The 25588-nt window shown below is 53.3% G+C and overlaps 1 protein-coding gene across 7 annotated transcripts in view; it reads right to left on the bottom strand.

The window, feature by feature from the left end:
• The window catches only part of PLXNA1 (plexin A1), a 280654-nt gene that overhangs the window by 47130 nt on the left and 207936 nt on the right, over positions 1–25588 (bottom strand). For 6 of the 7 annotated variants that reach the window (XM_075005959.1, XM_075005960.1, XM_075005961.1 and 3 more), the window contains 10 exons: positions 25182–25333; positions 24603–24723; positions 23941–24077; positions 22845–23012; positions 21366–21459; positions 20240–20479; positions 19358–19501; positions 14744–14978; positions 12233–12375; positions 1772–2028 (listed from right to left, as the gene is read on the bottom strand). In XM_075005959.1, the coding sequence (XP_074862060.1) occupies positions 1772–2028; positions 12233–12375; positions 14744–14978; positions 19358–19501; positions 20240–20479; positions 21366–21459; positions 22845–23012; positions 23941–24077; positions 24603–24723; positions 25182–25333 (1691 nt within the window). Of the gene's footprint in view, positions 1–1771; positions 2029–2471; positions 2598–12232; positions 12376–14743; positions 14979–19357; positions 19502–20239; positions 20480–21365; positions 21460–22844; positions 23013–23940; positions 24078–24602; positions 24724–25181; positions 25334–25588 lie in introns of those variants that run through there. The other variant, XM_075005963.1, reaches the window with a different exon arrangement.

Genomic DNA, 25588 nt, shown 5'->3' with positions numbered 1-25588 from the left:
GAGGTAGCAACATCCCAAGCTGGCTCCCTATAGGTCTCCAACTCTACACAGCATCTCCGGCGATGCAGCATTCCAGCTGCCCAGGCAGCTGTTAGCCATGGCTCAACTTGCCTTCAGTGCATGCCAACACCTCCCCCACTCTTTCGACATCGACGCCTACAAGCCCCAGAGTTAGTGCTGCAGAAAGCCAGGGCTGTGCTTTCCCCCTGCCGTGCTAGCCGAAGAGCGGAGGCCTCTCGGAGACAGAGGGCTCAGGCTCTGGCAGCGCATGAAGCACCGCTCCTCACTTACCAGTGACCCCCACCCTTGCTGTACTTCCAAAGAGCAGCAGCAGTAACAGGCGGAATTCCAGTCCAGTGCTGCCTGGCTCAGCCACCCCTGCTCATGGACAGTCAGCACCGAAACTCCAGCTGAGACAAGGCGGTAACATCCCCCAGCCTCATGGCTCCACACCAGGCATTCACCAGGAGAAGGGCAAGGCAGACAGAAAACATCCCAGGACGGCTTGTGGCTGCACCTGGATGGCTCACACTGCCGAAAAACTGCGTGTGAGGGAACCAACAAGTCCCAGGTGTTGGTGCTGCCTGTGGTGCCAGCCCCTGCAGCCCGCTGCCCAATGCCCTGCACCATGACAAACACCACAGCACCTTTCCAGTGGCAGACTGGCTGGAATCCTGGCTAACCACAAGCCTAGGAAGCCACAGTTGCTGGACACACATTGACCAATCGGGAAGCCTGCAAGCCTAGAAAGATGGTATGGGGAACATTTGGCCCTCCTCCTGCATCTCAAAGCAGCCATGCTGGGGTGAGGCAGAAATCCACAAGCAAAGGTCCCAGCAAAGAAAAACACGCTGTCAAGGGAGTGGAGGAAATGGAGGGTCCAACTTCCAAGGACTGGCCTGGTACCCCGAGAAAGTTCCATCTCCAGTACTGAAGGTTCAATGTGACATCAAAACAACTGCTCCCCAACAGCTCCTAAATCCCTGTCTTAAAAACAAACCTGCAATGTTCTCTCAGCACCCGACCACGTGTAACTCAGGGAGCCTTGCCCCAGGCCACAGAATCACAGAACGCTAGAACTGGAAGGGACCTAGCGAGGTCATCGAGTCTAGTCCCCTGCCCTCATGGCAGGACCAAGCACCATCTAGAGTCCCTGACATGTGTCTGTCTAATCTGCTCTTAAATATCTCCAGTGAGGGAGATCCACAGCCTCCGTAGGCACTCCCTAGGTCCCACACCCATCTCTTGCAGGGAACCTTTCAGAGCCGATCTCTCACACAACCAAGGAAATGCCTTATCCCCAGGTAGCTGCCACCACCTCTGCTGAGGGAGAAGACAGCTGAGCGCATCACAAAAGGGCACAGTGCACCTCTAAGACACGCACAGGCCTACACCAGGATAAGGGGGCAGCAGCAGGGCAGCAACTCACGTGCTTTAACCATAGTTTGCCCACAAGGAACCACAGAACCATGTGGCCAGAGCAGCAGACAGAACACCTCCGCAGAGAAAGATGGTTTCATACAGGACCCACTGAAGAGCAAGATGCTCTCAATATACCGCCATGGTCAATGGCATCAACCCTGATGCTTCTCCCTCGCTGAGATGTGTGTGTGGCAGGTGCACAGGGATCATCACTGGAGGGACAGACACAGAGGGACATCCGTGGAGCTTCTCACTCCAGCAGTGAAGATTTTGGTGCACTTTTTGTACCAGTAGCATGGATCAGGAAGCTCCATCAGAGTCAATGCAAAGATGTGTGACAGACACTCACCTCCGCAACAGCAGCTTGGGATGGTTCTTACTTTCCAGGTTCTTCTCGATTAGGTCAGAGAGGAGCTGCTTCAGCACACCTGTGGCATACTCCATCTCCCCCTGCAGTGCCGTCATGATCAGGGAAGCCACATTGCCCCGGTCCCGCATGGAGAAGCTGCGCTGCGCCTCCAAGGTGCGGATGAAGGTCAGCAGGAAATGCTTCTTGTTCAAGAGCTGCCCAAAGAGGGTCAAGGACTTCTCCACGTTCGCCTGGACCTGAGGGGACAGAACAACCATCCCGAGTCAGATCTGGCGGGCAGAGGAGAAGGAAGTGAGACAACAACATGTTAGCACCCTGGACTTAGTCTCCTTCCCATCATGTGCCTTAGCAATGCAAAAAACTCAGAGGAACAAATGGCTTCATGTGCACTACCAGCCACACTGCATGCCAGCAAGGGAGCCAGGAACAGGGAAGTGTCAGAGCAGTGGAGTGCTGGATACCTCAGAGGAAGGGGAAAGAACCCCCCTAGTGAGCAGTTCTGGAATAAGGTGCCTCTGGGCAAGCGTCTTCCAAGCCCCCTCAGGGAGTGGCTGGCATGCCCCAGGAAGCATGACGGGTACAGGGCTTCTAAAGCAAATGCAAATGTATCGAATATGAGGGAGGGTGCGCTCTTAACAGCCACATCTCACCTTCTCTTACTCCGCCTGAGCTTTTGTCCCCAAAGATGCCTTGTGGCAAGGAGTTCCACAGATTGTGCACAGTGTCAGACAGGATTTCCTTTGATCAGTCTTCAGCTGGCTGTCTGGCCAGTTCACTGACTGCCATGCTGCCCTGTCTAAGTACTCTGGTAACACCAAATAATAAATAACAATAATGAGGAGGAGCCTGATTTCCTGTCCCTGGGCCTGTGCACCCTCTTTAATTGTCTCCTGTCTAAACTCTCCTTGCAGGGAAGTCTCACCCGGCCTCCAACTTTATTCATCAGCTTTTATTTCTGCCAGTGGGGAAGTCAGAACTGCCCTGCTGCACATCACCCCCTTTCTAATATCTAGGTATAGTTCTCCTCACGCTGTGCCACATAGCTTCCAGCTGTGCAGAGCACATGCTGCTTGTGTGCAGGACCTGTGGGCTCAGGGAAGGGACAGAGATACTGGGAACATGCCATACAGCCGTCAAGGCACAGCAGACAACTCCCTTAAATTAAACTACTGCTGATGTCCACGTCCTCTGCACCCTCCTTCTAAACTGATAGCCCTCCCCTGCCCGGGCCAGGCTCCAGACAAGAGCACATCTGTTGGGAGGGTTCCAGTGGGGTCTGGGGGTGGCCAGCAAGAGCGAAAAGGAAAGGGTTGAAAACAGAGATGCTAGAGGATCTTCCCCGACTGTTGCTCAAGGTATGAAGAGGACAAATGCTATTGGACAGCACCTGGCAGCCTTGCCCCTAGGTTTGCAAGTGCCCTGGGAGCCCACATGCCCTTCCAGAGACTGCTGTGTGCTTCCTCGGGATCCTGTTTCTTTGCATGTGCTCTGAGCTGTTAATTGGCCACAGCCACCTCTGCCCACAGTGGAATGAGGCTGCTTGAGCAGTAGTGAAGCACTGCCTGAGAGGAGAACAAGAACAGACTATTTGGGGGAGGCGTAGGTTGGATATTAGGAAAAACCGTGTCACCAGGCAGGTGGTGAAGCACTGGACTGCACTGCCTAGAGGGGTGGTGGGATCTCCATCCCTAGAGGTTTTTAAGTCCTGGCTGACAAAGTCATGGCTGGGATGGTTTAATTCAGGTTGGTCCTGCTTTGGGCAGGCAGCTGGATTCGATGACCTCCTGAGGTCCCTTCCAGCCCTCGGATTCTATGAGTCTATTTGCAAAGAGATGCCTTCGGGGCAGCTGTGAGGGCTAGTTCAAATAACATGCCTGCAGGCTCATCCTCCCTCTCCAGCATGCAGCCCTGCTGGGGGAACAGACCTTCCGCTAGCAGAGACTTGGGCAGACGGCTGCTTTTTTAGCACTTTGGCAATGTGTGCCGGTCAGGCTAACCATGTCACTCACTTTACAGGAGAGAGGGCACACCCGTGCGCACAGAGTGTAACTTCCGATTTCAGCCAGTGAGCAGCTGGACTCGCTCTGCATGCAACAAAGATACCATCCCAGACCTTGGGATTCTCCATGCACGAAAGAAAACATCTCCTCCTCTTCTAACTTTCCAAATGAAAGGACTGCCAAAATACCAAGCTCGCTAAACGCCACAGTGTCCAAACTCTTCTGGCTGGATATCAGCACAAGAAGCTTAAAATACTTTCCCCAACCTTGAAATTCATGTCAAATTTCAGGGCATGCTTGGTTCTGTGCAGCAGTCAGCCACGTCCGAGTCTGGGCAGGAAACAAAGGGAGCCAGCTGACAGAAGGGTCTGGGTATGGAGGTTTCCACCTCCACCTCCCCTGTACCAACCCATTTGTGGTCAGCAGTGACTGACGGCGGTTACTCAAGGTGGATGAAAATGTTCACACTCAACGGCTTCCCACTGGAGAACAGTTTCATCAAAACAAAATATTTTCCGTGGGAAAATGTCAATGTTAATGAAATTTTTCCTCATTTTTCGATCGGGAGAATCAAAATGAAAATGTCGTTTCAAGTCAGCATTTGGAACAAAGCCACATTCTTCACGTTCAAAATGTCAGCTCCAGATGAAAAATGGGGTTTCACCACCTCCCATTATTTTGCTGAGATTGAAATTTTTTGGCATTTTTCATTCTGTGAAATTTTTCAATGTTGCAACTTCACGTTTCACAGCAGAAAATAATTCCCAACTCTGGGCACTTCTCCTGGGACAAATCTCCCCTCTCCCTCACCACCAGCAGATGATTGTTGGATAGTATGGGTGACCAGTGATCCCAGTAAGCTAAGCCTTTGGGTGGCCACCCAGGAGAGAGTCTAATGCCATCCAGTTGATTACCAGCATCCACAGCGCCAACCATGGGGAAATGTGTTTCTACTGGTGGTGCATGTCTTGCTGCACATAACTACATGTATTCCACCCATGGAGGGGAAAAATAGAGGAAACACTGTGGGTGACCATAGATTTGTGGGTAACAGCCCAGTCCCAAATGGTTGCGTGCCCACCTCACACCAAATGGCCACACCAGGAATGGGTGACAGAGGCTGAACTTCTCTTACAAGGGGTCGTGGCAGGGCAGACGTGAGGCAGGCTGGTAGGGAATCTTACCCCCACGTGTACCTGCCTTGGAAACAGACAGAATCTGTCTCTCTGCTTATGTGGCTCCCTTCACTATTACCTGAGCTCCTCTTGCCCTCCCCTCCGCCCCCAGAACGGCTGTAAGTCAGGCAGTGCCATGATCCTCATCTTCCCACTGGGGGACTGAGGCACAGAGAGAGACGGGCCTTTACTACAGCAAGCTGGAGTGTAAAGCTCCAGTGTGTCATGCTGGTGACAGTGTGCTGAGGAGCGCTAAGAGTTCCCCCAGGTGCACTGACAGGGTGGTTCAAAACAGTGCTGGTGTTCATGTGGTTTGCTCGTGGTCGCGAGTGAAGTCTGTAACACAGCAGGGAAACAGCCCACATTTCCCCGGGCCCTGGCTAGCACTTTCTCCCTGTGCTCACTCTAAGAGCGAAAGGTGAGAAAGAGGGTGGGGTTCTCTGGGGAGAGGACAGGTGCATAGTACCTCCCCTGCCTTCCGTGATCAACTCTCTGCCAGCAGTGTGGACGTGAGCACAGAGAACCAGCTGCCTGTCTTGTTTCTGACACACTGGCTGGTCTCAGGCTATGATGGCAGCACCATTTCAAAATAAACACGGCCCTCTGCTTGCCAGTCCTCTGCTTGCTGGGGAGAGCAGGAGGTCAGATGGCACGATCCTGTCAGAGCTGCGTTCCCCGCTAGTGGAGCAGCCAATACTCGATAAGCTAGGAAATTGGTCCTGTCCTACCCCAGCGATCTTATCAGGGTCTCGCACAGGGGTTAGAAGAGGACAGTGGGGTAGTGCGCAAAGCATCTGTCAGACACTGCCTCCCTGAGTGCACCCACGGTGAGCTCCTGCCATCCCACTTTGCTGCGGCTTTGTGTCTAACTCACTGATCATTAGCAGAAGTAAATGAACAATAAAGAATTAAATATTTAATCAGGCTTAAATTCACACAAAGCAAGAGGGAAAAAAAATCTCCACACAAACCCAAAGCAAAAGGGAGCTGCTAATGACGGCTCTGAGACTTGGCTTTGGATTAGCGTGTGTGTGGAAGAGCTCCTTCCCCACCACTCATAATAGCTAGTGTTACACTCATTCTGATTAAGGGGACAAATAAAAGCGAACCTGATTAAATTATATGAAGCTTACACAACTGTATTTGCGTTATTTAATCTGCTTTTTTTCCCTCCCTTGCAACTTTTAACACTTTGCTTCCCAACCAAGCTCACATGCTCCTGTTTGCATTTTGAGGCAGTATGTGTGAAGTCACAGACATTGGAATGGGAAAAGACCAACGCAGTTCCTTCTCCAGGGCTTTGACATGTCTAGATTTCAATGAGGTTTCCAACTCTTCCCTCTGGAAAGGGTTCCACTGTCTAGCAGGTCTCCTGGTTGGAAAATGTCAAATGTTTCATTGATTCAGTTTCATTCCTTCTCTCCTACCAGGAAATTCTATCCCCTAGACGCCAAACTTGGCCCTGTAACATTTGTTCCCTACACTAACTGAGGAAGTGATAGCAGACAATGGGTTCACCACAAACCAACTGCCAAAAGCAAAGCTGAGATGAGCCAGAACACAGCCGAGGAATTCACTGTGGGGAAAGACATGGATTCAAATCCTCGCATCTGGATTTGCCCTCAGTGTTTGGATCCAAACTCAGAAGGGGCCCTTTTCTTGGTTTCAGCTCAGCTGGAAGAACATTTTAAGATGGAAAAAAAAACATACATCATCTCCCAGCTGCAGCTGACCTTGATTCCATTAGTATGGAGCCAAAACCTCTGGGGGCTTTGGAGCACTCAGATTCAACCCCCAATCTAAACCTAAATCCAGATCCAGACCCAAGCCTCACCTCGTCAGCCCTGCTCGAGTTTGGAAGCACTAGCGTAGCCCAGGGAACTACCTTCACTGGGGTTACCTACAGAGACAAAAGCGGCAAGATGGCAAGTCACGTTGACACTCAGACAGAATCATCAGCTACATTCACTTTGGCTTGGCTCTGCCACAGCTGGGCACCACAGCTGAGCAATGGTACTTCAGACACCCCCCCGCCTCACTCTTCAGGGGCTGAGCCTGAAACAAAGAGAGCGAGAGGGTACGGCCGAGAGCCGGGCTGTCAAGCTGGGCATTGAGCAGCACCATGGGGAGGGCAATTTTCACAGGTAGCTTATAACCCCTCTGAAAATCAGAGACCTTTAACTGGCAGTAGTTTTATGCTACACACCATCATGTGTCTCACATACAGTGAACGACCTCCATCAGCCTGAGAGCTGTCACCAGGCTAACCCTGCCGCTAACCACAGATCCCCTTCTCCAATTCTCCCCGGCTCCTCCCTGCGCCCTCCTCCCCACACCCCTCTCTCACACACTGGGGGAAGGGCAGCACTGGTTAAGGCTGGGAAGCCAGACAAGGGGGTTCACAAACAATACTCCTCCTCTGCAAGACACGGGATTCCCACTGTGCGCCCGAGTTACTCTACCAGCCCCCAGTGGCTTCCATACCCAGCTCAGGCTGGCAATGCCATGGGAAGATTCATCCAGGAAAGGGCAGGGAACTCCCTGCCTTGCCCTTTAGCTCACACCCAGCACACAGAAGTTCTTCCTGGCCAGGACAGTGGGACAGAAGACTATGGGGCACCCCAGTGTGTCCCTGAGAGTGGTACACAGAGCAAGAGGTGAGCTCTTAGAACAAAGCCCACCTCCCCACTTCGAAGTGAGCAAGAAGTGCTAGCACAAGGCCACACCTCAGCGCCTACTGAAAAGCACGTTCACAGAATACAGTCTCAGCTCATCCCAGGAGAGCCACCTGACAGCTACCCCAAGGACAGGCTTTTATCAACCCTCCGGCCTCCGTGTCTGGAGTCAGGATCAGTCCAACACAGTGGTGAGAAGAAGTGGGAACGGGGCCATGGAAGACTGGTTAACCTGAAGGAGCCCTGTCATGCTGGGAAGCGTGACCCCCCCCCCCCCCCCCAAAGCTGAGCTCTGTGACTTAGCTGGGGCTTGCAGCAGAGAGCAAGGCAGAAGCCCCGGGAGGGTCATCCAGCTATCAAGGTAATTAGGTACTCATCAGCATAGCTTCTCACGGCCCTCCACCATTAACCCATTTTATCTGCACCACTCCCCGCTGTCAGCCAGGTATTGCAGCCTGATGTCCAAATCCAGGCTGCAGGCCCCATCCCCTAACCCATCTTGCCTGTGAGGGGAATTCACTCCTCTCCCTCACATGATCACCCTCTCCATGGGTGTCAACCTCCTTTGTCAGACCCAGGGGGCAAGAAGGAGACTGTAGAGTGAGCCTGGTGGGCTTGGGAATGGAGAGCTCGCAGAGGCCACAACGGGGTAGAAGATGGAGATGAAGCTGCAGCCCCCTCATGGTTTCCAGGAACAGGTTGATTTGCCAGAGAACAAGCCCCTCCCCTGCAAAGGCCCAAGCTGACTAAAGCCGTTGTAACAGTGGAAGACAAAAGGGTCAGGGTCTCTCTGCCTTCTTCACTTTGTGCTGGTGAGCACAGTTTTCCCACCTGGCTGGGGTGACGCCTTTGTGCTGCATGCACCTTATAGACTAACAGATATTTTGGAGCATAGGCTCTGATGGGCAAAGACCAGCATTGTTCTTGAAGATACAGACTAACACGGCTACATCTCTGATATTTGTGCTGCGTGGTAACAATGGAGTGCCCCACGGGCAGGCCTGTCCGAGTCTCCGCAGGCCTCGGGGGAAGCAGACCCATGAACATTTGGACTCTGTGGTGAAAGCCAGGACAAGTGTCTCTCCCTGCCTGTCCCCCAGGATAGGGGACAGGGACTAAAACAGAGGAGATAGAACCAACCTCCACCCCACAGTGAGAGCCAGATCACAGTAGCAGCAGCCTTCTGGGTTACAAGGAAAGCAAGTGCATTTGCAGTTGTATGGGGTTGATCCCCCGTAATTAATAACTCTGCATCCTGTACTAAGGCTGATTACTTCTGCTAAAGATGTTCTGAAGTCAACGTCAACATTAATTACCACACTGGGTCAACAGCGAGGGGAAGCTAAGGTCACCCCACACCACTCCAATCAACAGCAACCTCAGCGCGGCAGAAAACCAGAAGCCAATTTCCATGCACTTGCATGTACTAAACACAGCAGACACGATGCAGGGAGGGAAGGGGGAATTGTGTTGGGGAGAAGGGACACAATGCTATTCTGAGGGGAGGGACCACAGAACTGGGAAGGCAGATGGTGTCGGACAAGTCTGCTGGAAATGAGCGGCCGGTCACGCACCAAACAAACCCAACTGAACATATCAGGAGAAAACGATGGCAGCAAAGACATTAATCCAAATATTGATATTAATGTCAGCGAGCACAGGAGCCACACAGTGGCCTCCCTGTGCTCACGTTGACCGGCATGTGGCAAGATGCATCCCAGACAGATGGATCACTATCCAGGAGTACGTGCCCAGGAACTGCGGAGAAGGGGCAACACACATGCACCCATGCTTGTCTGAGAAGCCCCCTGCAGAGAACGGCCTCGATGCCGAGGGTGGTCTCCAGGGGCTCCATAACCCTGTTAAAGGAAGGGCGGACGCACTCTGCTAAAGTAGATGAGGTACAGGCTGCCATGATCATGAGGGTTGGCCAGCAGCCTGGGAGTAAAAGGGTTAGCCTCCCTAGCCCGCTGGGGTTGGCCTATAGGAACGTAGGTAAGAATTGAATTTTGGCTCCTCCCTCTTCTGTTCTCTGTTCTTTCTTCTTCTTTCCAGCCATGAGGGAGAGAGACACAAAATATCCCCCTCCAAGAACAGGCCCTCCAATCTTCTGTAAGTTGGGTAAAGTTTAGATAGATCCGTTAGGCTTTATTGTTTTATGGTTTGGGAAGTGGGATCTGATGTCTGTGCGCTTTTCAAAAATGTTCTTTTACTCTCCTTGTAACTAAGTTCTGGCAAGGACCTGCCAGACACCCATTACATATGCAACTGATGCAGCAAGGACTGTCACTCTCGCATGGGTCTTCACAGTCACAGCCGACGCTGCAAGTGAGGATGCCAAACGGAACTACGAAGGGCGTGTTCCATAGTCTACGTAGACTGAAGGATGCTACTACTACTACTAACTAAGTTCTAGGCCCATGGTGAAGACTCCCCATGTGTTTTACTTTGTGACTCTTCCATCTAGTCATGAGGCTTGCAACACGAATATTATTGTAATAATAAATGTTCTCTCTTTTTCTTTTTATTAACTCGGTATTGGTTAATGTTGGTGTCCTGGTTTTTACTTTTGGGGCTGAGATTTCCCAACTAGTCTCTCTCGGGTTTCCTTATTATTACTTGGGTGGCGGCAGAGAATTTTATCCCCAAAATCTAAGGTTTTTAGGATTTTTGGAGGGAAATTTATACCAAAACCTGGTAGAGAAGGTTTTGGAGGTACTTCTGCTGGCCCCCACTTCTGCATTTATCTTGCTAGAGTGGGGAAGGAGCCATGACACAGGCCCAGGCTCTTGTCCAGCTGGCAGTGCAGGCCTAACTGGGTAAAGCAGGGCCAGTTCCACTGCAGAGGAACAAAGCAGGTGTGGAAGGTGGCAACGCAGGCCTCTGCCAGAGGAGAGCAACCCTCTCCAAGGTGGGAGTGAAAGCTCAACACTCCCCAGAGGGAAAACAGGTGGAGAGCACTTGGCTCAGGATGCCACAGCCAGGCTGCAGGACCCCCCTCCGGGAGTGGAGGTGAGGGATCAGACAGGAACAGCAGCAGTGGCAGTTGGGTGATCCGGGGTTCCCCAGAAGGACGGGAACAGGCTGAGCCTATGTTTCAGTGCCTGGGAGCAGCCTGCTGGTGAAATGTTTGATTGCTTTATGGCTTCAGAGACCTTCCTGCTGCCGTGCAGAACAATACCAGCAGCACAGGGGTTACGGTCTCAGACGCGTCACAGCACAGGTGAGCTGGGCCTAGTCAGCAGCACCAGCCCCACGCCCTGAGGCCAGCATGGGATGCTTCGCCACTGTGTTTTTGCTAGTGCTATGGCCACTCAGAGCTTCCACTGTGCCTAGCCAGGAGACTTCCAAACCCTCCCGCTCCAACCTTCTCAGCCCCACCCCTGGCAGACTATTCCACAGCCCAGCAGATCTAGCGATCAAAAAACACTCCTGCACATTTCATACTCAACAACATCTTCCCATTACTCCTCATTATACCCCTGCCCTCAAACAGCCCCAGACAGCTCCGCTGCTTCCTTGGGGTTTGCGCCTGCAAGTGCCTTTAGACAGGCCCCCTCCCTCTCCTGTCACCGTTTGGCTTCACTGCACAGCCTTAATTCTTCCAGCCTTTCCCCTCTGTCGCTCTTCTCTGAATTCCCTCCTATCTGCAACCCCTTTCTGGTACCAGGGTACCCAGAACTGTACTGCCTGCCCCAGGCCCTGCCTCCCCAGAGCTGTGCAGACAGGGCCTGCCTCCTCTGGGCTACGCGATGAGACAGGAACATAAGAATGGCCTGAGTGGATCACACAGGTGGCCCATCTTCAATGAAAGCCAGTACCAGAAACTTCTGCAAGGTGCAAGAAACACTAACAAGGGCAGTTGTGGAGTAACTTGCCTACAGAGACAGTTCCTTCCTAACTCTGGTCACTTAGCACTATACTCCATCTGTTCTCAGTGGGGGCTGAGTGCTTTTGAAATCTGGCCCGTAGCATCTAGTCAATCCCCTGAAGCCTGGGGGGTTTATATCCCTTATAAAGACATTTCGTTCCTGTCTAACGTACCTGTGGATCTTCTCGTTATCCGTACAACTATCCAATCCTGCTGTGAGCCCTGTTAATTCTTGGCCTCAGTGACATTGTGCCAATGAGCTCTGCGGGTTAATGATGTAATGTACGAAAATACAAATAGCCCAAGATTGCATCGCATTACTCTGCTGCCGTCCTGTAAACTAAGGTCTCATGCCTCAGTTAAGGAGTTGCCAGGCACCTTAGCGGAGTATACCCCAGTGTCACCCAGCTTTCCCACGGGGGTCCTAGAAGACCAAGGGGGAGGTTGCAGAACACTACGCCCTCTGCAGCATGCAGTCCCCTTGGATGGTGGCCAGAGTCACTCCCAGGTCAATAATCTCTCCCCATCCATTGCTGAGCCCAGCTCTGTAACAGCCCATCATTCACTGAAGTGTCCAGGACTTCCTCACTCAAGACAAGAGAAGCTGCAATGGGGAACCCCACAGTAGAGGGGAATGAAACACGGAACCCAGAAGCAGGGGTCCCCCATGTGAAGCGTCAGAGAGAAACAGACAGATACACATCCACACATTACCACACCTCCATCTCCTTCAGCACAGGGTGGTCTTCTATCCCAGGGAAAAGGACCCTCATGGCATAGGTGCGATAGTCCAGGAAGGGGATGCCAGCTCCATCTAAGTCATTCGTCAGCTCGTGGATGTCCGTCTGCAGCTCGGCAAAGGCTGGGATGAAAAGAGCAGACTCATGTCAGTGGACCCTGGGCGTGCAGGATGTCAGTAAGAGAGGCCCTGCGCCCTACAGCTACCACACTGGCGCCAGTCAAAGAGCCGCACAAATCCAGAGGAGTGGGGGCTGCCCTTTGTCCCAAGGGGCTGAAGACAATTTGCAGACATCAATTAGCTCAGCCTCCCAATGCCCTGTCAGGCAGATCAGGACCATTATCCCCATTTTACACAGAAAAGCAGAAGCACAGAGAGGGGATGTGACCTCCCCAGGGTCACACAGCATATCAGTGGCAGAGCCAAGAACAGAACCCAGGTGTTCTGAGGCCTCAGCCTCCCAGCTCTGACCCCCTTTCTACATGCACATACATAAGAAACCTGTAGGCGGCTGTGAACTACATGGCAGAGACTCTGGGCGAGACAGTGGTTTAAACCACAAGAATGTTCTGATTTCACTCTGACCTAAATAACGACAGAGAGAAAAGACCGACACAAACCCAGCACCCTGGGGTAAGAACAGGCCCAGCCTGAGCGTGTGGTGTCCTGCGCCTTTAATAGTACCCACAGAGGAAGGCTTTTGGGGTGGGGGGAATCTCTAGCACTGTGTAAGTGAAAGAGAAAAAAGCCCAGAGAAATCAAATTAACAGCACTTTAAAGGGAGCTGGAAGCCAGGCAGAGGGTGCAGGCTTGTCAGCCTGATGAGAAAAAACAAACCGTCAGCTTGAAAGGCTCCCTATCTTATCTGTAACTAGAGGGACTAGAAAAGAGAAAAGGCAGGGAAGAGATTGCGCCTTTTAATTAAAAGCAGATCCTTTTATCTGCCAGCTGTGGACGAGGAGACAAGATCCTCTCCACCCTCCCCTCTCTCTGGCACTTTTGCCAGCTACATGGATTTTTGGTTTTTGGTTTTCTTTCTTTTTTTTCCCTTTCTTTCCTTTTCTTTTTTATTATCTGGTTTTAGGCGCCCGCTTGTCCCCCAGCCTCTGGGCTGGCTGCAGTTGGCAGGGTCGCGGCCCCAGGCGCTGGTTTGCAGGGATAATGGGCAATTAGGTTTTATCGGCAGGATCATAGAGGCATTCTGTCCAACTTTGCAGCATTCCTGTCACATAATGAGAGACTCTGGTCCCTTTCCAGGCAGGTTTCTCTGCCCTCTTCTGTCCTCTTTTAGACTTTAAAAAACAAAATCCTTAACTGCAAAAATAAATGAAACTAAAAATAAGTTAACTTGGCCCCTCCCTCCTCCAACAAGGTCACTTTGCCTGCTCAGATGGCCAATCGCACTGAAGGGGAAGGTCCCTGTGAATCAGGGGCACCAGACCCATGGCACTGGGGTGAGAGGGCAGGTTTACCCGAAGTTCTGTGGGGGGAATTAGAACATGCCATAAGTCAGCATGAAGCTTGGCAAGTGGACAGGGCACTTGCAGAACTGGAGACTGGGAGACAGGAAAGAGAAAGGAGCAAGGAGGAAACACCTGTCGAACAAAGACTCTTGTGCCTTAAAAGCAGGGTGATGCATTGCAAGGCAGTCACTGTGGTGTGACAATGCCTTGCAATGGGTTGCAATGTGTACCCAGGGAAGCTCCGTACCCCACACTGGGACCAAAACACAACAGAGCACTGTAAACAGATGCATCAAGAGCTAGGTTAGGGGTCAACAACCCCTGCATGGGTGCCAAGAGCGGCACAAGAACTTATTTTCATCAGCATGCTAGGGAGGAGCTCAGTCCCACCCCTCCTCCCCCATGCAGCCAGGCCGTGCCGCCTGTGGATTAGGAAAAGACCGGCTAATGCTACTAACCAGCACCTGAACAGCAAAGCTCTGTGTCTTAATGTATTTATTTATGAAGCTGTTGTAAGTAGGATTGTTCATGACTTTTAAAAAGGATCACCAGCACTTGGACCATACACAGAGGTCAAAGGGTCAAATGTCGGCACACTGCCTTGGAAACATTGCTGACCCTTGAGCTAGGACAAGCTGTGGCCTTCAGGATAGGGATCAGCTGATTGCAAACGTACACTCAGCAACTGAGGGGAACAAAGAGGCAGTCGGGGATAGGCCCCAACAATGCTGCAGACAACTGGAGATTTCAAGGGAGTCTCAGCAGAAATGCACCTGCCTGCCTGCTTGCATGTGGACACCAGTACTCGTAAGAGCCGACCTGGTGGTTTTGGCTGAGGGTTCGTGGACCTCCATGGTTCTGCTGCCTCCCTCACCAAACGCCATGGTGTGAACAGAGACTCTTGGCACAAGCCCAAGAGGGGAAACCAACGGCCTCAGAGGGCAGACATGGTGAGGAGGACAAGGGGCTGACAGGTGGGCACAGGCTGAGGCTAGGAGGGTGTGGGGGAGACACAGAGATAGACTTACCCTCCTTGCACTCCAAGGCCACGCGGGACTCCAGGTTGTCCATCTGCAGCTGCAGGCGTTTCAGGGTGCGGTCGGCGTCCCGGGACTTGCGTTTGTAGGCAATGAGGACGATGATGATGATGAGCAGGAGGAGGCCGCCCCCGCCGCCAATCCCGATGATGGCGGGCAGCGTCAGGAGGCTGTCTGAGTAGATCTGCAGAGTCCCTGGGGAGAACTCAAACCCACCAGCCTTGATCTGACAGAAAAAGCTTAGTGTTAATGCAAAGGGCTGGGGAGCAGCTGTGGGGTGATAAGCATAGACAGAACCCCAAGGCCCCAGGCAGATTCTCAGATGCCCCATAATGCATCTGGGGATAGGAGGGTTTCGCAGTCGGATGAGCCACTGATGTGGGGAAGAGACTGAGAGATGGTTTAGCTCTGGGGACACAGGTCAAGACACGCCCCCTTTCTTGGCAGGCTGTTATCAGAAGGGCTTTGCCACCTGGGAAGGGGCAGGGATGGCTCTGCCTGGAGCTCATCAGTCCTCGCAACATCTCCATGAGAGCACTAGGACAACACGGTCAAGAGCAGTGGTTTGTAAACTATGTTTTGGGAACAACTTGCAGGTGTTTCGTGCACATTTGGAAAAATAATACAAAGTTTTACAATGAATAACTGTTTGATGATGATAACCAGAAACAATGTTCCTTCTTCGTTGCTTTGATATCTGAGAGATTTACTTCATTTTGTTCTTCCTGTATATATTGCTCTTTGGTTTTTTGGGTGGTTTTCTTTTTGGTCCGACAACGATTTTTTAAAGAAAATTTTCGTAGGTGCTCTGCATAAAAAATATTGTATGGTGTTGAGTGGTCTCCAAAAGTTTAAGAAACACAACTCTAGGGCAGTGTTTCCCAAATGGTGTTCTGGGTTCCATGAAGAAAATTCTAGTACAACAACATTTTATTTTCTGAAAGAACTAATAGTTAAGCATTTATGAATTGTATTAAAAATAATTCTCTTTTGGGTTTGCCAGGATAAGTGTCCCTGGGTAATGCCAGCTTAACTACAGAGTGGGGACGATGATGTCACGACTCAGCACTACACGCACAGTCAGTGGTACAATCACCTGTTCCACACCACCGTGGATCCCCACCCACACTCTCAGGGAGCGTGGATCATTTTGGGGCAGCTTACGTCGAGGATATTCAGCTTATCAAGATGGGCGGTTCGTCAGTTGTTGCCTTTTGCCAGAACATACTTGTGTGAAACTGAGTTCTCAAATTACGCAGCAACGAAAATGAAATACAGAAATCGACTGAATGCCACGCCAGATACGTGAATCCAACTTTCCACTATTAAACTAAACATAAAAATAACTTCCCGAGAAAAGAAGAAAAACCACCCTTCACATTACAAACTGCCAATATAATACATGTTAGTTTTTGAGCTTTATTTTTTGTACACAATATACGTGATTTTTGTTTTTCAGTACGTGCAATTAAACTAAATGTTGATCTCATGCCCTTGTTTAGCATTTGTTTATTATTATCCTTACTTATTTGTGGTCTCCTTTTTCAGCTACATATAGAAGATTGTTATTAGGGGGTCCACAAAATTCTTTCAAGTTTAAAAGAGTTCTGTAGCCAAATAAAATTGGGCAACAATGGACTAGAGAAAATGACTATGAGGTGGGTGCACATTGAGGCTGACAGTAGTTATCACTGGGGCACTGTCAGACCAGGAGGGGGATCTAGTGGGGTGGGGAGCAGGAGGAATCTGTCCTGGGGTGGTACTGTTCCGTATTTTCATTACTGACTTGGATAACGAAGTGGAGAGTGTGCTTCTACATCTGCAGGACACACCAAACTGGAAGGGTTTGTTAGTACCATGGAGAACAGGATTAGCATTTAAGAGGACCTTGATGGAATGCAGTGAAAACAGGTGCAGAGTGCTTCCCCTGAAAAATTAAATGCATAGCTACACCCTGGGGAGTAACTGGCAAATGCTGAAAAGGACCTGGGGGTAACAGTGGATCACAAATGGAATACAAGCCAACAACATAATGCAGATGAGACCAAGGCTAATCTCATACTGGGGTGATCAAACAGGAGCATTGTAAGATACAAGCAGTGACTATCCTGTGCTACTTGGCCCTGGTGAGGGCTTCCCAGGAGCCCCGAATCCCGTTCAGGCACCAATCCCACTTTAAGAAAGATGTGGACAAAGTGGAGAGCCCAGAGGGGAGCAGGGAAAATCAGCAAACCTGAGCTATGGGGAAAAGCTAAAAACCCTGAGCAGGCTAGTTCTGAGACCAGATGACTGAGGGAGGCCCTGAGAAGTCTTCACAACGCTATGGGCGGTCATAAAGAGACTTGTCATCAGTTGTTCTCTGTGTCCACAGAGGACAGAAAACAAGAAGGAAAAGGCTTAATCTGCGGCCAGGGAGATTTACATGAGTTGGGAAAATCCATCTAACTCGAAGGTAGTGCAGCTCTGGAACAGGCTGCCACGGAGGCTGGGGAATCCCTGTCTTGGAAGGGTTTTCAGAACAGGTTGGACAAACACCTGCTAGGGACGTACCTAGTCCTATCGCAGTGCAAGCAACTGGACTAGATGATCTCTTTAGGTCCATTCCAGGCCTCTATTTCTCTCAGTCCCTTTTTCAAGGGGTGCGTGGCAACCCTCTCTTCCCCTCCTGTATGTGGGAGGAGACAAGTGCTGGAAGCGGGTGCTGAGAAAGCAGGGACCCTCCAAATGCTCTCTGTCCACACACGTGGCACGTGTCCAAAGTGTGTAACGAGGTGGTGAGATAATTCGAGTGGCAGCCCAAGCAGAGCCCAGTGAGTAAGGTGTCCTCGCAGTTCCAGGAGGCAGAGACACCAGGGGGTAGGAGGAGGCTGGCGGGCAGGTGCAGGGGGTGACAGTGTCAGGGACTCGTCTGAGCGCATGCAGAGTTTTAATGGGATGCAGAAGACATGCTGGTGTATTGTCAGCGCCTGGGAGGAGCAGGCAGCGGGTTTGATGTCTCACTCACACAACACTGCAATAACAGATGGGATGTGAGTTCCCTCATTGATGAGGAGCCTGTGGGGGGGGGGAACCATTCTGGGTCCCTTTGTCATACACAAGGCTGCACTGAGACCTTGAGAGCTGCTGCTGCTGAGCTACCGCCTGGCAAAGAATCGTGCTTAAAACGAAGCCGGGGACAGGGAAAGGGAGTGGTTGGGAACCCCCTGACCATGTAACTCAAGCTGAGTCTCCTGCAGCCAGTAAGAAAGGAACCCAGGGGACAGGCCCAACTAGAGGTGGGTAACATGGAGAGATCTCGTGGCAGGGCTGGATGGAGCACTCCACCCCTCTGAACAGACTACTAGGGGAGGGGAGCAGTAGGGAGGCAGGCAGCCGGCAGCTCCTCCCAGCAGATCTAAGCCCCTGCGTGTGCACACAACCCAGTGCTAATGAGCTCTTACCGGACAAGGACCAGTAGCAAGCTGGCACCATGCCGGGTTAGAGGGGGAAGGGCTTCTTCATGCTCACCAACGTATTCCGGGAGGGGATTAACCTCTCTGGCTCCAGCCACTGCCCCCTTGCTCAGTAAAAGGGGACTGTAATGTCCTCAGCTGAACGTGAGCTACTGATGGTGCATGGCCAGCCTGTGCTGCTCCCAAAGCGACCATCAGCAAGCACCGTATTAGGCCAGGCGCTTTGAGATGGCCCCAGCAAACAGAGCCCAGTGCCTGAGCTGGCTGAGGAGCAGTGCCCCGACAACGCACTCAGCTTAACAGGCCACTCTGTCCCTCAGGGCAGTGCCAGCGCAGGCAGCAGGGAGCAGCCTGGAGGGAAAGAGGCACAACTCTCTGTTGTACCATCAACAGAAAGTTCGTTGGCTACAGCAGAGCCCCCGGCAGGAGGGGATTTGGGTTGGGTGACCAGACAGCAAGTGTGAAAAATCAGGGTGGGATGATAGACAACTATATAAGACAATGCCCAAGTACTGGGAGGCCCTCTATAAAATAGTGACCCTGGGTCACCCAGACTGGGAGAGTGGGCTCAGCAGGGTGCCATGTGGGAGGGAGTGGAAGGAGGCACAGCAGGGACCATTCACTAAAGGAGGTTGAGGTACAGCAGGTCACATGCAGGATAGGCCTGGAGTTCAGCAGGGCCCCGCGCAGGAGGAGGTAGAGGATCAGCCCATGCCCACCCTACACACACACACACGCCCACGCCCCACCTTACACACACACACACACACACACACACACACACTTGCTGCCAGTGGCTGAACTGTGCTCCCTGGTAACTGCGGATGCTTTTACGGATGGGCCTCACAAGGCAGGTGCTGGGTGTTGTGCACTAGCTGCTGTGTGGGTCACTCCCCTGGGGCGTTGCGACAGCCAGTGCCCCAGAAAGGGCTGGGGAAGTGCAGCTACCATGGCCTCCGGGGCTCAGGCGGGACCCAGCGGTGTTTGGTAAACCACATCCCATCTCAGCTTGGGAGCCAGAGGCCCCCGTCTCCAGCCCCAGCCACATGAGGCTTGTTCAGCAGGAAGCATGAGCACCCAGAGCATGGTGCAGTCCTGGCACTGCCCACGAGGGTGCTGGGCCCCAGACAGGCTGCCAGGCAGTTAGCATTACCGTGACTTTGTGCTGTCCTGTGAGGTTTGGCGACTCGCATAAGAGCTGGGTCTCGGAGACTGTCAGGGCGCAGGGGGTGTCACCAATCAGCACCGTGTAGTTCAGACGGGAGTTGCCAGTTGCCGGTGGGAGCAGATTCCGGCCCTTTAAGGGAACAAGAAACAAGATTGTTAGTTCTCTCACAGCTGGATTCTCCAAGCAAATTCTCTTCTTCAGCCTTCCAACCCCAGGAGAGCAGGAGGCCGCCAGGTCCTTCCACCCCGTTAGTCCCCAGTGAGGAGTGGGAAGATGCACCCAGAATGGATCAAGGTGGGGGGCTAGCCTCCCTGCAGACACCCTGGGGATGACTCATCTGAGTTGCAGATCCCTTCTGCAAAGCTCTAAGGTGCTGCGCACCCACTTGCCCCAGGGGACGTTTAAGCCTGGGCTCCATAACCTGGGCAGTGGCACCCCACCAATGCATAGGTCTCTACCAGACACCCGCCCCATGCTCCTGGGAGGAGGGCAGTTTCAGAAAGGTTGAGACCTCCACCTCCATGGAACGTACCCTATCGCCTGCTTCCTGCATGCACACACCCCTTCAACGGCCTTTACCTAGAGCCAGAAAACCCGTGTCCCGACAGAGGCCAGACAAACCTGTATGTGTCTTGTGCAGGGCAGGCCATGCTCCCCTCCCCCACTTGCCTCGCTGGCACAATCCCTTTAATCCTATAGCCCAGCTGCTCTGACTCTGAACCAATCTATTTCACTCCCTTGTGAGTCCTCTGCCCTGCTGTCCAGGGGCAGTGTGGAAGTGCAGCTGTGCCAGCCGGGAGGAGGGAGCCAGAAACCTGGGGTTGCACTATAGCCGCACAGGCTCCAGGGAGGAAGAGCTGGGCTTACCTTGAGGATAAGAGGAGAGCTGGGCTTGAGCTCCAGCATGCCCGAGGGGCTGAGGGGCTCAAAGACGGGGTCCGGATAATAGACGAAGTTGGTGGTGTTGACAATAAGCAGCGCCTGGACGTTATCCATGACAAAGCCAATCTCATCGGGGCGGTCCCCAATCTCAGGCGGGCTGCGGGTCGGGTTCTCGATGGACGGCGCGTAGCACAGCATGGTGGTGTCATTGTAGACTGTGCAGTTCTGCAGATAGGACAAGGCATGCGGGCGGTTCAGAGCTGTCTCCTGCCGTTTCAGCCTGCGACACTCTCTGATCTTACCATCTAAGTAGGCTGGAGATGGCCAGCACCAGGAGGAGAGACCCCCTGCAAGAAGCAGCTGTGCTGAATCTGTATGAGATGCTGCTCCCTCCGAATCACTACCGAGCCTCAGAGGTGCTGAGCTCTTAGAAGCCCTTCTCGTGACACAGATGCTCAACCTAAGTACTGATCACATGTAGTCCTTCAAATCCAGCAGCATTTTGCTCACAGCTGGGCACATCCCACCTTCTCACTGCTCCCCAGTGTGAAGGGCAGCCCCTACATTGTCCCTCACACTGCAGCCTGTCAGCACCCTCACACTGCCAACGGGATACCCAATTCTTCTCCGCTTCCCCTCCCAGACTGTAGTGAGGGTTGCTGTACGAACAGCTCCCGTTCCCTCCCAGAAGTAGCTGCATTTCAATGGTGGGGGAGGAGACTCCTGTAGGCATGGGGCCTGATTGCTGGAGAGTAGATGTGAGGAGAGAGACGCAAGGGAGACCCTGTCAGGGACTGAGCTTTGCTGCGCTCCCACGTAAGCACGATTTCTGTTTCCAAAGCACCTTCCCCAAACAAATCTCCCTCACTTCAGACTGTGAGCTCTGCCCACTAACCCCCACCCTTAAGGTAGGCCTGTCTTGGCCTCTCCCCAGCGATGACCTTCCTGTCTTGGTGTCTCTCTTCCGAGACGGTCAAGGCTACAAGGGAGGTGGTCAGAGGCAGGACAGGCTTTTCACAGGTCCTGCATGAGAGAGAAGGAAATAGGAGTCCTTGCCCTCCTTCCCCAAGACAGGCACACGGCCTTGCCAGCTGGGCGGCAACCTACTTACATTCTCTCTCTCTGTGCTGCTGTACTTGGCACGGATCTTGGGTTCTTTGATGGTGGCCAGGTTGGTGCCTATCACGGTCAGCAGGGTCCCGCCGCTAGGAGGCACACAGAGGAGGGAGTTAGGAGAGGCTGCTTTGGCACAGGGCAAGCAGGCACTGGTGAAGGCAGGCACACGCCATCGCTGCCTATCTTGGAACCTGTCCCACGCCTGTATGAACATGAAGCCCTAGGGACTGGCCTATAGTACTGGAACATGGGACCATTCCTCCAAGCTCCAGTCTGGAAACCTCCCAGCAATGCACTGTCCATATTCTGGCATTTGGGAACAAGGCACCCACCCCAATCATGGCACCACACTGGCTTCTGTCCACACTGATCCAAACAGCTGATTTCCACCTCCAGCTGCGGTGGCAGATCAGCCACAGAGTTCCATCCAAAACAACCCTGACCCATCACACTCGCCCACAGCCATCTGCTGAGAGCACAGCACAGAGCCCGGCTGCTGAGGGCAAGTTCTCTGCTATGCTCGACAGCTTCATGCTGTTGGGTCTGCAGCCCTTTGTGAGCTCACAGAGCAGCTGCCACGGCAAGCTTCTCTCCGCCACAGACCTCTGGGGTGCATGGTGAATTCAGCCTCCAGGGACCCCCACAAGGCTTGGCCTCCCTGTGGAGGCTGCCACCATAGTGCCAACTAGGGTTGGGGTTTGGAACCCACAGGCCTGCCTGCCAAGGGCTGAGACTCACTCACCCCATGTCAACACCGGTCCCCAAAGCAACAGCAGCTGTGAACTTCCAGACTACTGGCAACTTCCCTGGGCCACCAGTGAGACCCAGAGGCACGAAGAACTGAAACATGGGAAAGGCCCACGAGAGCCAGGTATGGTCCAGGGGCCAGGACTGAGCGGCACTGGGTCTTTGCTATAAATGCTCCAGAGCAGCAGGGGCTCCCCCAGGCCTTTGGGGGAGCCTGTCCTGCAGCCAGGCTCCAGCAGGGATGATGGCACATGCAGTTTAACAGAGTCCTTACCTTTTGCTCCAGCCAACTCTAGCCTTAGAACAACTCATGTCAACACTTCCCAAATCCCCTGGGGTGGGGGACATTTGAGTGTTAAGCCCCACAGCCAAACATCAGGCTGACAGGGAACCAACTGAAGCCTTATAATCCCTGGAGTGTGCTGAGACCTGGAGCCGTACCAGGCACTCCTGGATTCTCCTGTGTCCGTCCCTGCACCTCCAGAGCATGTGGCATAGCCAGCCCTCCAGTGGGCTGCTGAGCAGTGCCCAGAGACCCTGCTCAGGACAGGAGCCCAGGCGTGCTAGGCACTGCACAGATATACTGGAAATATGATCCCTGCTCAGAAGAGCTATGTATGGTCCCACCCCTCATGTACAGTCAGCACATGCTCACACCAGCTAAGACCTACGGGTAGCCCCCTTCCCGCCCCCCGAGCATGAGGATTCGTGTCCCCTGCAGATTTACCTCTTGATGCTCCACTCTGGGTCTATCTTCTGGATAGTGGGGTCCTCCGTGTAATTGTACTTCACCTCAGGGTTGCTCAGCTCAGCCCGGTTGATGTTGATGAGGATGGGAGACCCACCAGGACTCTGGCCTGGGGGCGTCCGGCACCGAATCTCCCGGGCGCTCCTCCTGGGGACAAGGCAGAAGAGCTGTCAGATACCGGGAGGCGCTGAGTGGCTATGGAGAGGGACAGGACAGCAACTCACTCCCATGCTGCCTCCTGAGAGGGCGCCTACCACCTCCCGCTGCCACAGAGGGGGCCCAAGCACTCAGTGCTATAGGAGGGGCAGGAAGCCACCGGCTCAGGTGTGCATGGGCCACAGCAATGTTGGAGAGCACCTCCTGTCAGTTCATAAGAAAATGGGACCTTCGGGCTAGGGAGCATCCAGCAATCAGAGAGGGAGCCTGGCTGGGGAGAACCCAAGACGCCCTCGTCAATGTCACGCCTCCTCCGTTCTAGCCACAGGACCCAGCAATGGATGGAAAAGCTCTTTAGAACCTGATGACACTGCTGTTGGTCCCGCCCAGTGGCTGGCCCCAGGTGCCAGTGCTCAAGGCACTGCCCCCTGTCTCTACCCATCTCCTCACCGCCGTGGAAACTCTGGAGAAACTGTCAGTTAGCAGAGAGAAAAATAAAACAAAAGGCAGCGGGCGAAGCCAGCGCAGCTCCCGAGCGTTCCCCATCGCGCGGCTGCTGCAAACAGCAGCGATTAGGGCTGATAACCAGTAATTACCGCAGGAAAATATTTAAAGAGCCGCTCCATTATCATCCCTAATCTAAAAATTATCTACTTCATGCCTCAGGGCTTTGTGATTTTAGAGACAAAACCCTCAGTCTTTGGTCTCTTCCAGGGTCCTTGGAAATAAAAAAAAAAAGCAGCCTTTCGAGGGAGAAATCCCACATGCACTGGCAAAGGCGTCTCCCTCCAGAATGCTCCTCCACCCTAGCCAGGGCTGTGGGTCCAGTCTCCATCCTCACCATGCCCCCTGGGGACCCTACCTGACTCTCCAGCCCACCCCATCAGGGCTCTGTCCTCCTGCCACCTGGAATGCTTACCATGAAAAGACACAGAGGCGCCCCCCAATAGTCACGGTGACATCACTGCCTGCGTTGAGGTGGCTGCCCTCAATGCTAATCCAGGTGCCCCCGGAGAGGGGTCCCCGGGCTGGAGTCACACGGTAGAAAGTGGGCGTCTGCCAAAGGAAAGCAACCAAACCAGCAATTCAAATGCCAGCAGCGAGGGACAAAGGGATGAGGGCGAAGGGGGCAGCTGGGATCAGAGCTCAGTGTGCAGGAGGGGGGCAGCTGTCAGACCATGACAACAAATTGAAGTTAGGAGGCAGTGTCGGGAGGTGTCCCATACCCAGCTGACACGGCAGAGGAGATTTTAGACAGGCCGAGCAGTTAGCAGAGATCTGACCAAGACACTCCCACCTTTGCCAGGAACAGCCTGGGATCAACAGTCACCAGGGCTGAGGAACCTGCTTTGTGCTTCCCAGCTTGGGAGAACTGGCCAGGCTGCAGGCCAAGATGGGCTCACTGCAGGCTTCCAACCAGGAAGATAGTTTCATAATTTCCCACACATCCATCCCTCCTCCCCACACTCAGTAGATTTGTTTCTAGGGGCTCTGGCGGTGTACTGGTAATGACGGGGCCAGGGAAGGTAGACATGCTGCAAGCCAGAGGGAGAGTGCAATGGAGAATACGTATGACCTTACCACGAACGTGAAGCTCTTGGGGGATGTGGCCTTGTAGCTGGGGGAGCAGTCCCTGATGCACACCTCCACACGGGCGTCGTGGGCTCGGCCTGGGCTGGCGTCACTAATCTCACACACAATTCTAGGGGCAGGAGGAGAGGAATTCTCAGGTCATTTGCCACAGCTGGGCTGCTCCGCAGAGATTCACGTGTGCTGGGGGGCAGAAGGCTGGCAGCTGGGTGTGCATGTCTCCTGGAGGAGCACCTACCATTACAACTGACTAGAGGACTGTAACTAGCTTGGCCAGCTCTTCCCTTGCCACCTGGGCCCTGCATTCTGATGGGTTGTTATCCATTCACACAGCCTGGCCCACAGACACATAGCACCAGAGCCACAGCTCTGCGCCACGGGCTGTGCCTCTCACTGCTCCATTGCCGTGCCCCAGTGCTACCACCAGCTCACGGCAACTGTAACTGCAGTGGGGGTACGTGCTCTCACTCAGAAGACATGAACCCCTCCAGCTTGGAGAGGGGATGTGGGGCACCATCTCTGCCTCGCAGAGCAGGGCCTCCAGCTGCCCCCAGCCAGTTGGACACTTACTGCTCCGCGCTGATGTACTCGCTCTCGATGGGGATGCACATCACTTTGCCGACCCGCACGCCCAAACGCACGTCTTCGAACTTCAGGCCCAGGTTCTCCCCGGTGATGGTCAGACGAGTCCCTCCCTGCCGGGGGCCTGTCTCTGGTGACAACTGAGAGAGAACAAAGCAACGCGCTTGAATTGGAGGCAGCAAGGGGACAGGGCAAGGGCACTCTGGCCAAGAGCGCCAGGGCAAACGCTTTGGGCTGTGACCGGGGCCCAGGGATTCTTGCTGCCCACACAGAGCAGAACAGGCTGGGGGGCTGACAGCCACCATGGGCCCCGGGGCAAGGTGGGAGGGGGGCCCAGGCTCTGCACAGCCAGAAGGGCGGGGCCAACAGTGGAAGGGGAGGGGCCAAAGCAGTCA

This window comes from Carettochelys insculpta, chromosome 11 (assembly GCF_033958435.1).
Source record: "Carettochelys insculpta isolate YL-2023 chromosome 11, ASM3395843v1, whole genome shotgun sequence".
Lineage (NCBI taxonomy): Eukaryota > Metazoa > Chordata > Testudines > Carettochelyidae > Carettochelys > Carettochelys insculpta.
This window is presented reverse-complemented; position numbering and strand designations above follow the sequence as displayed.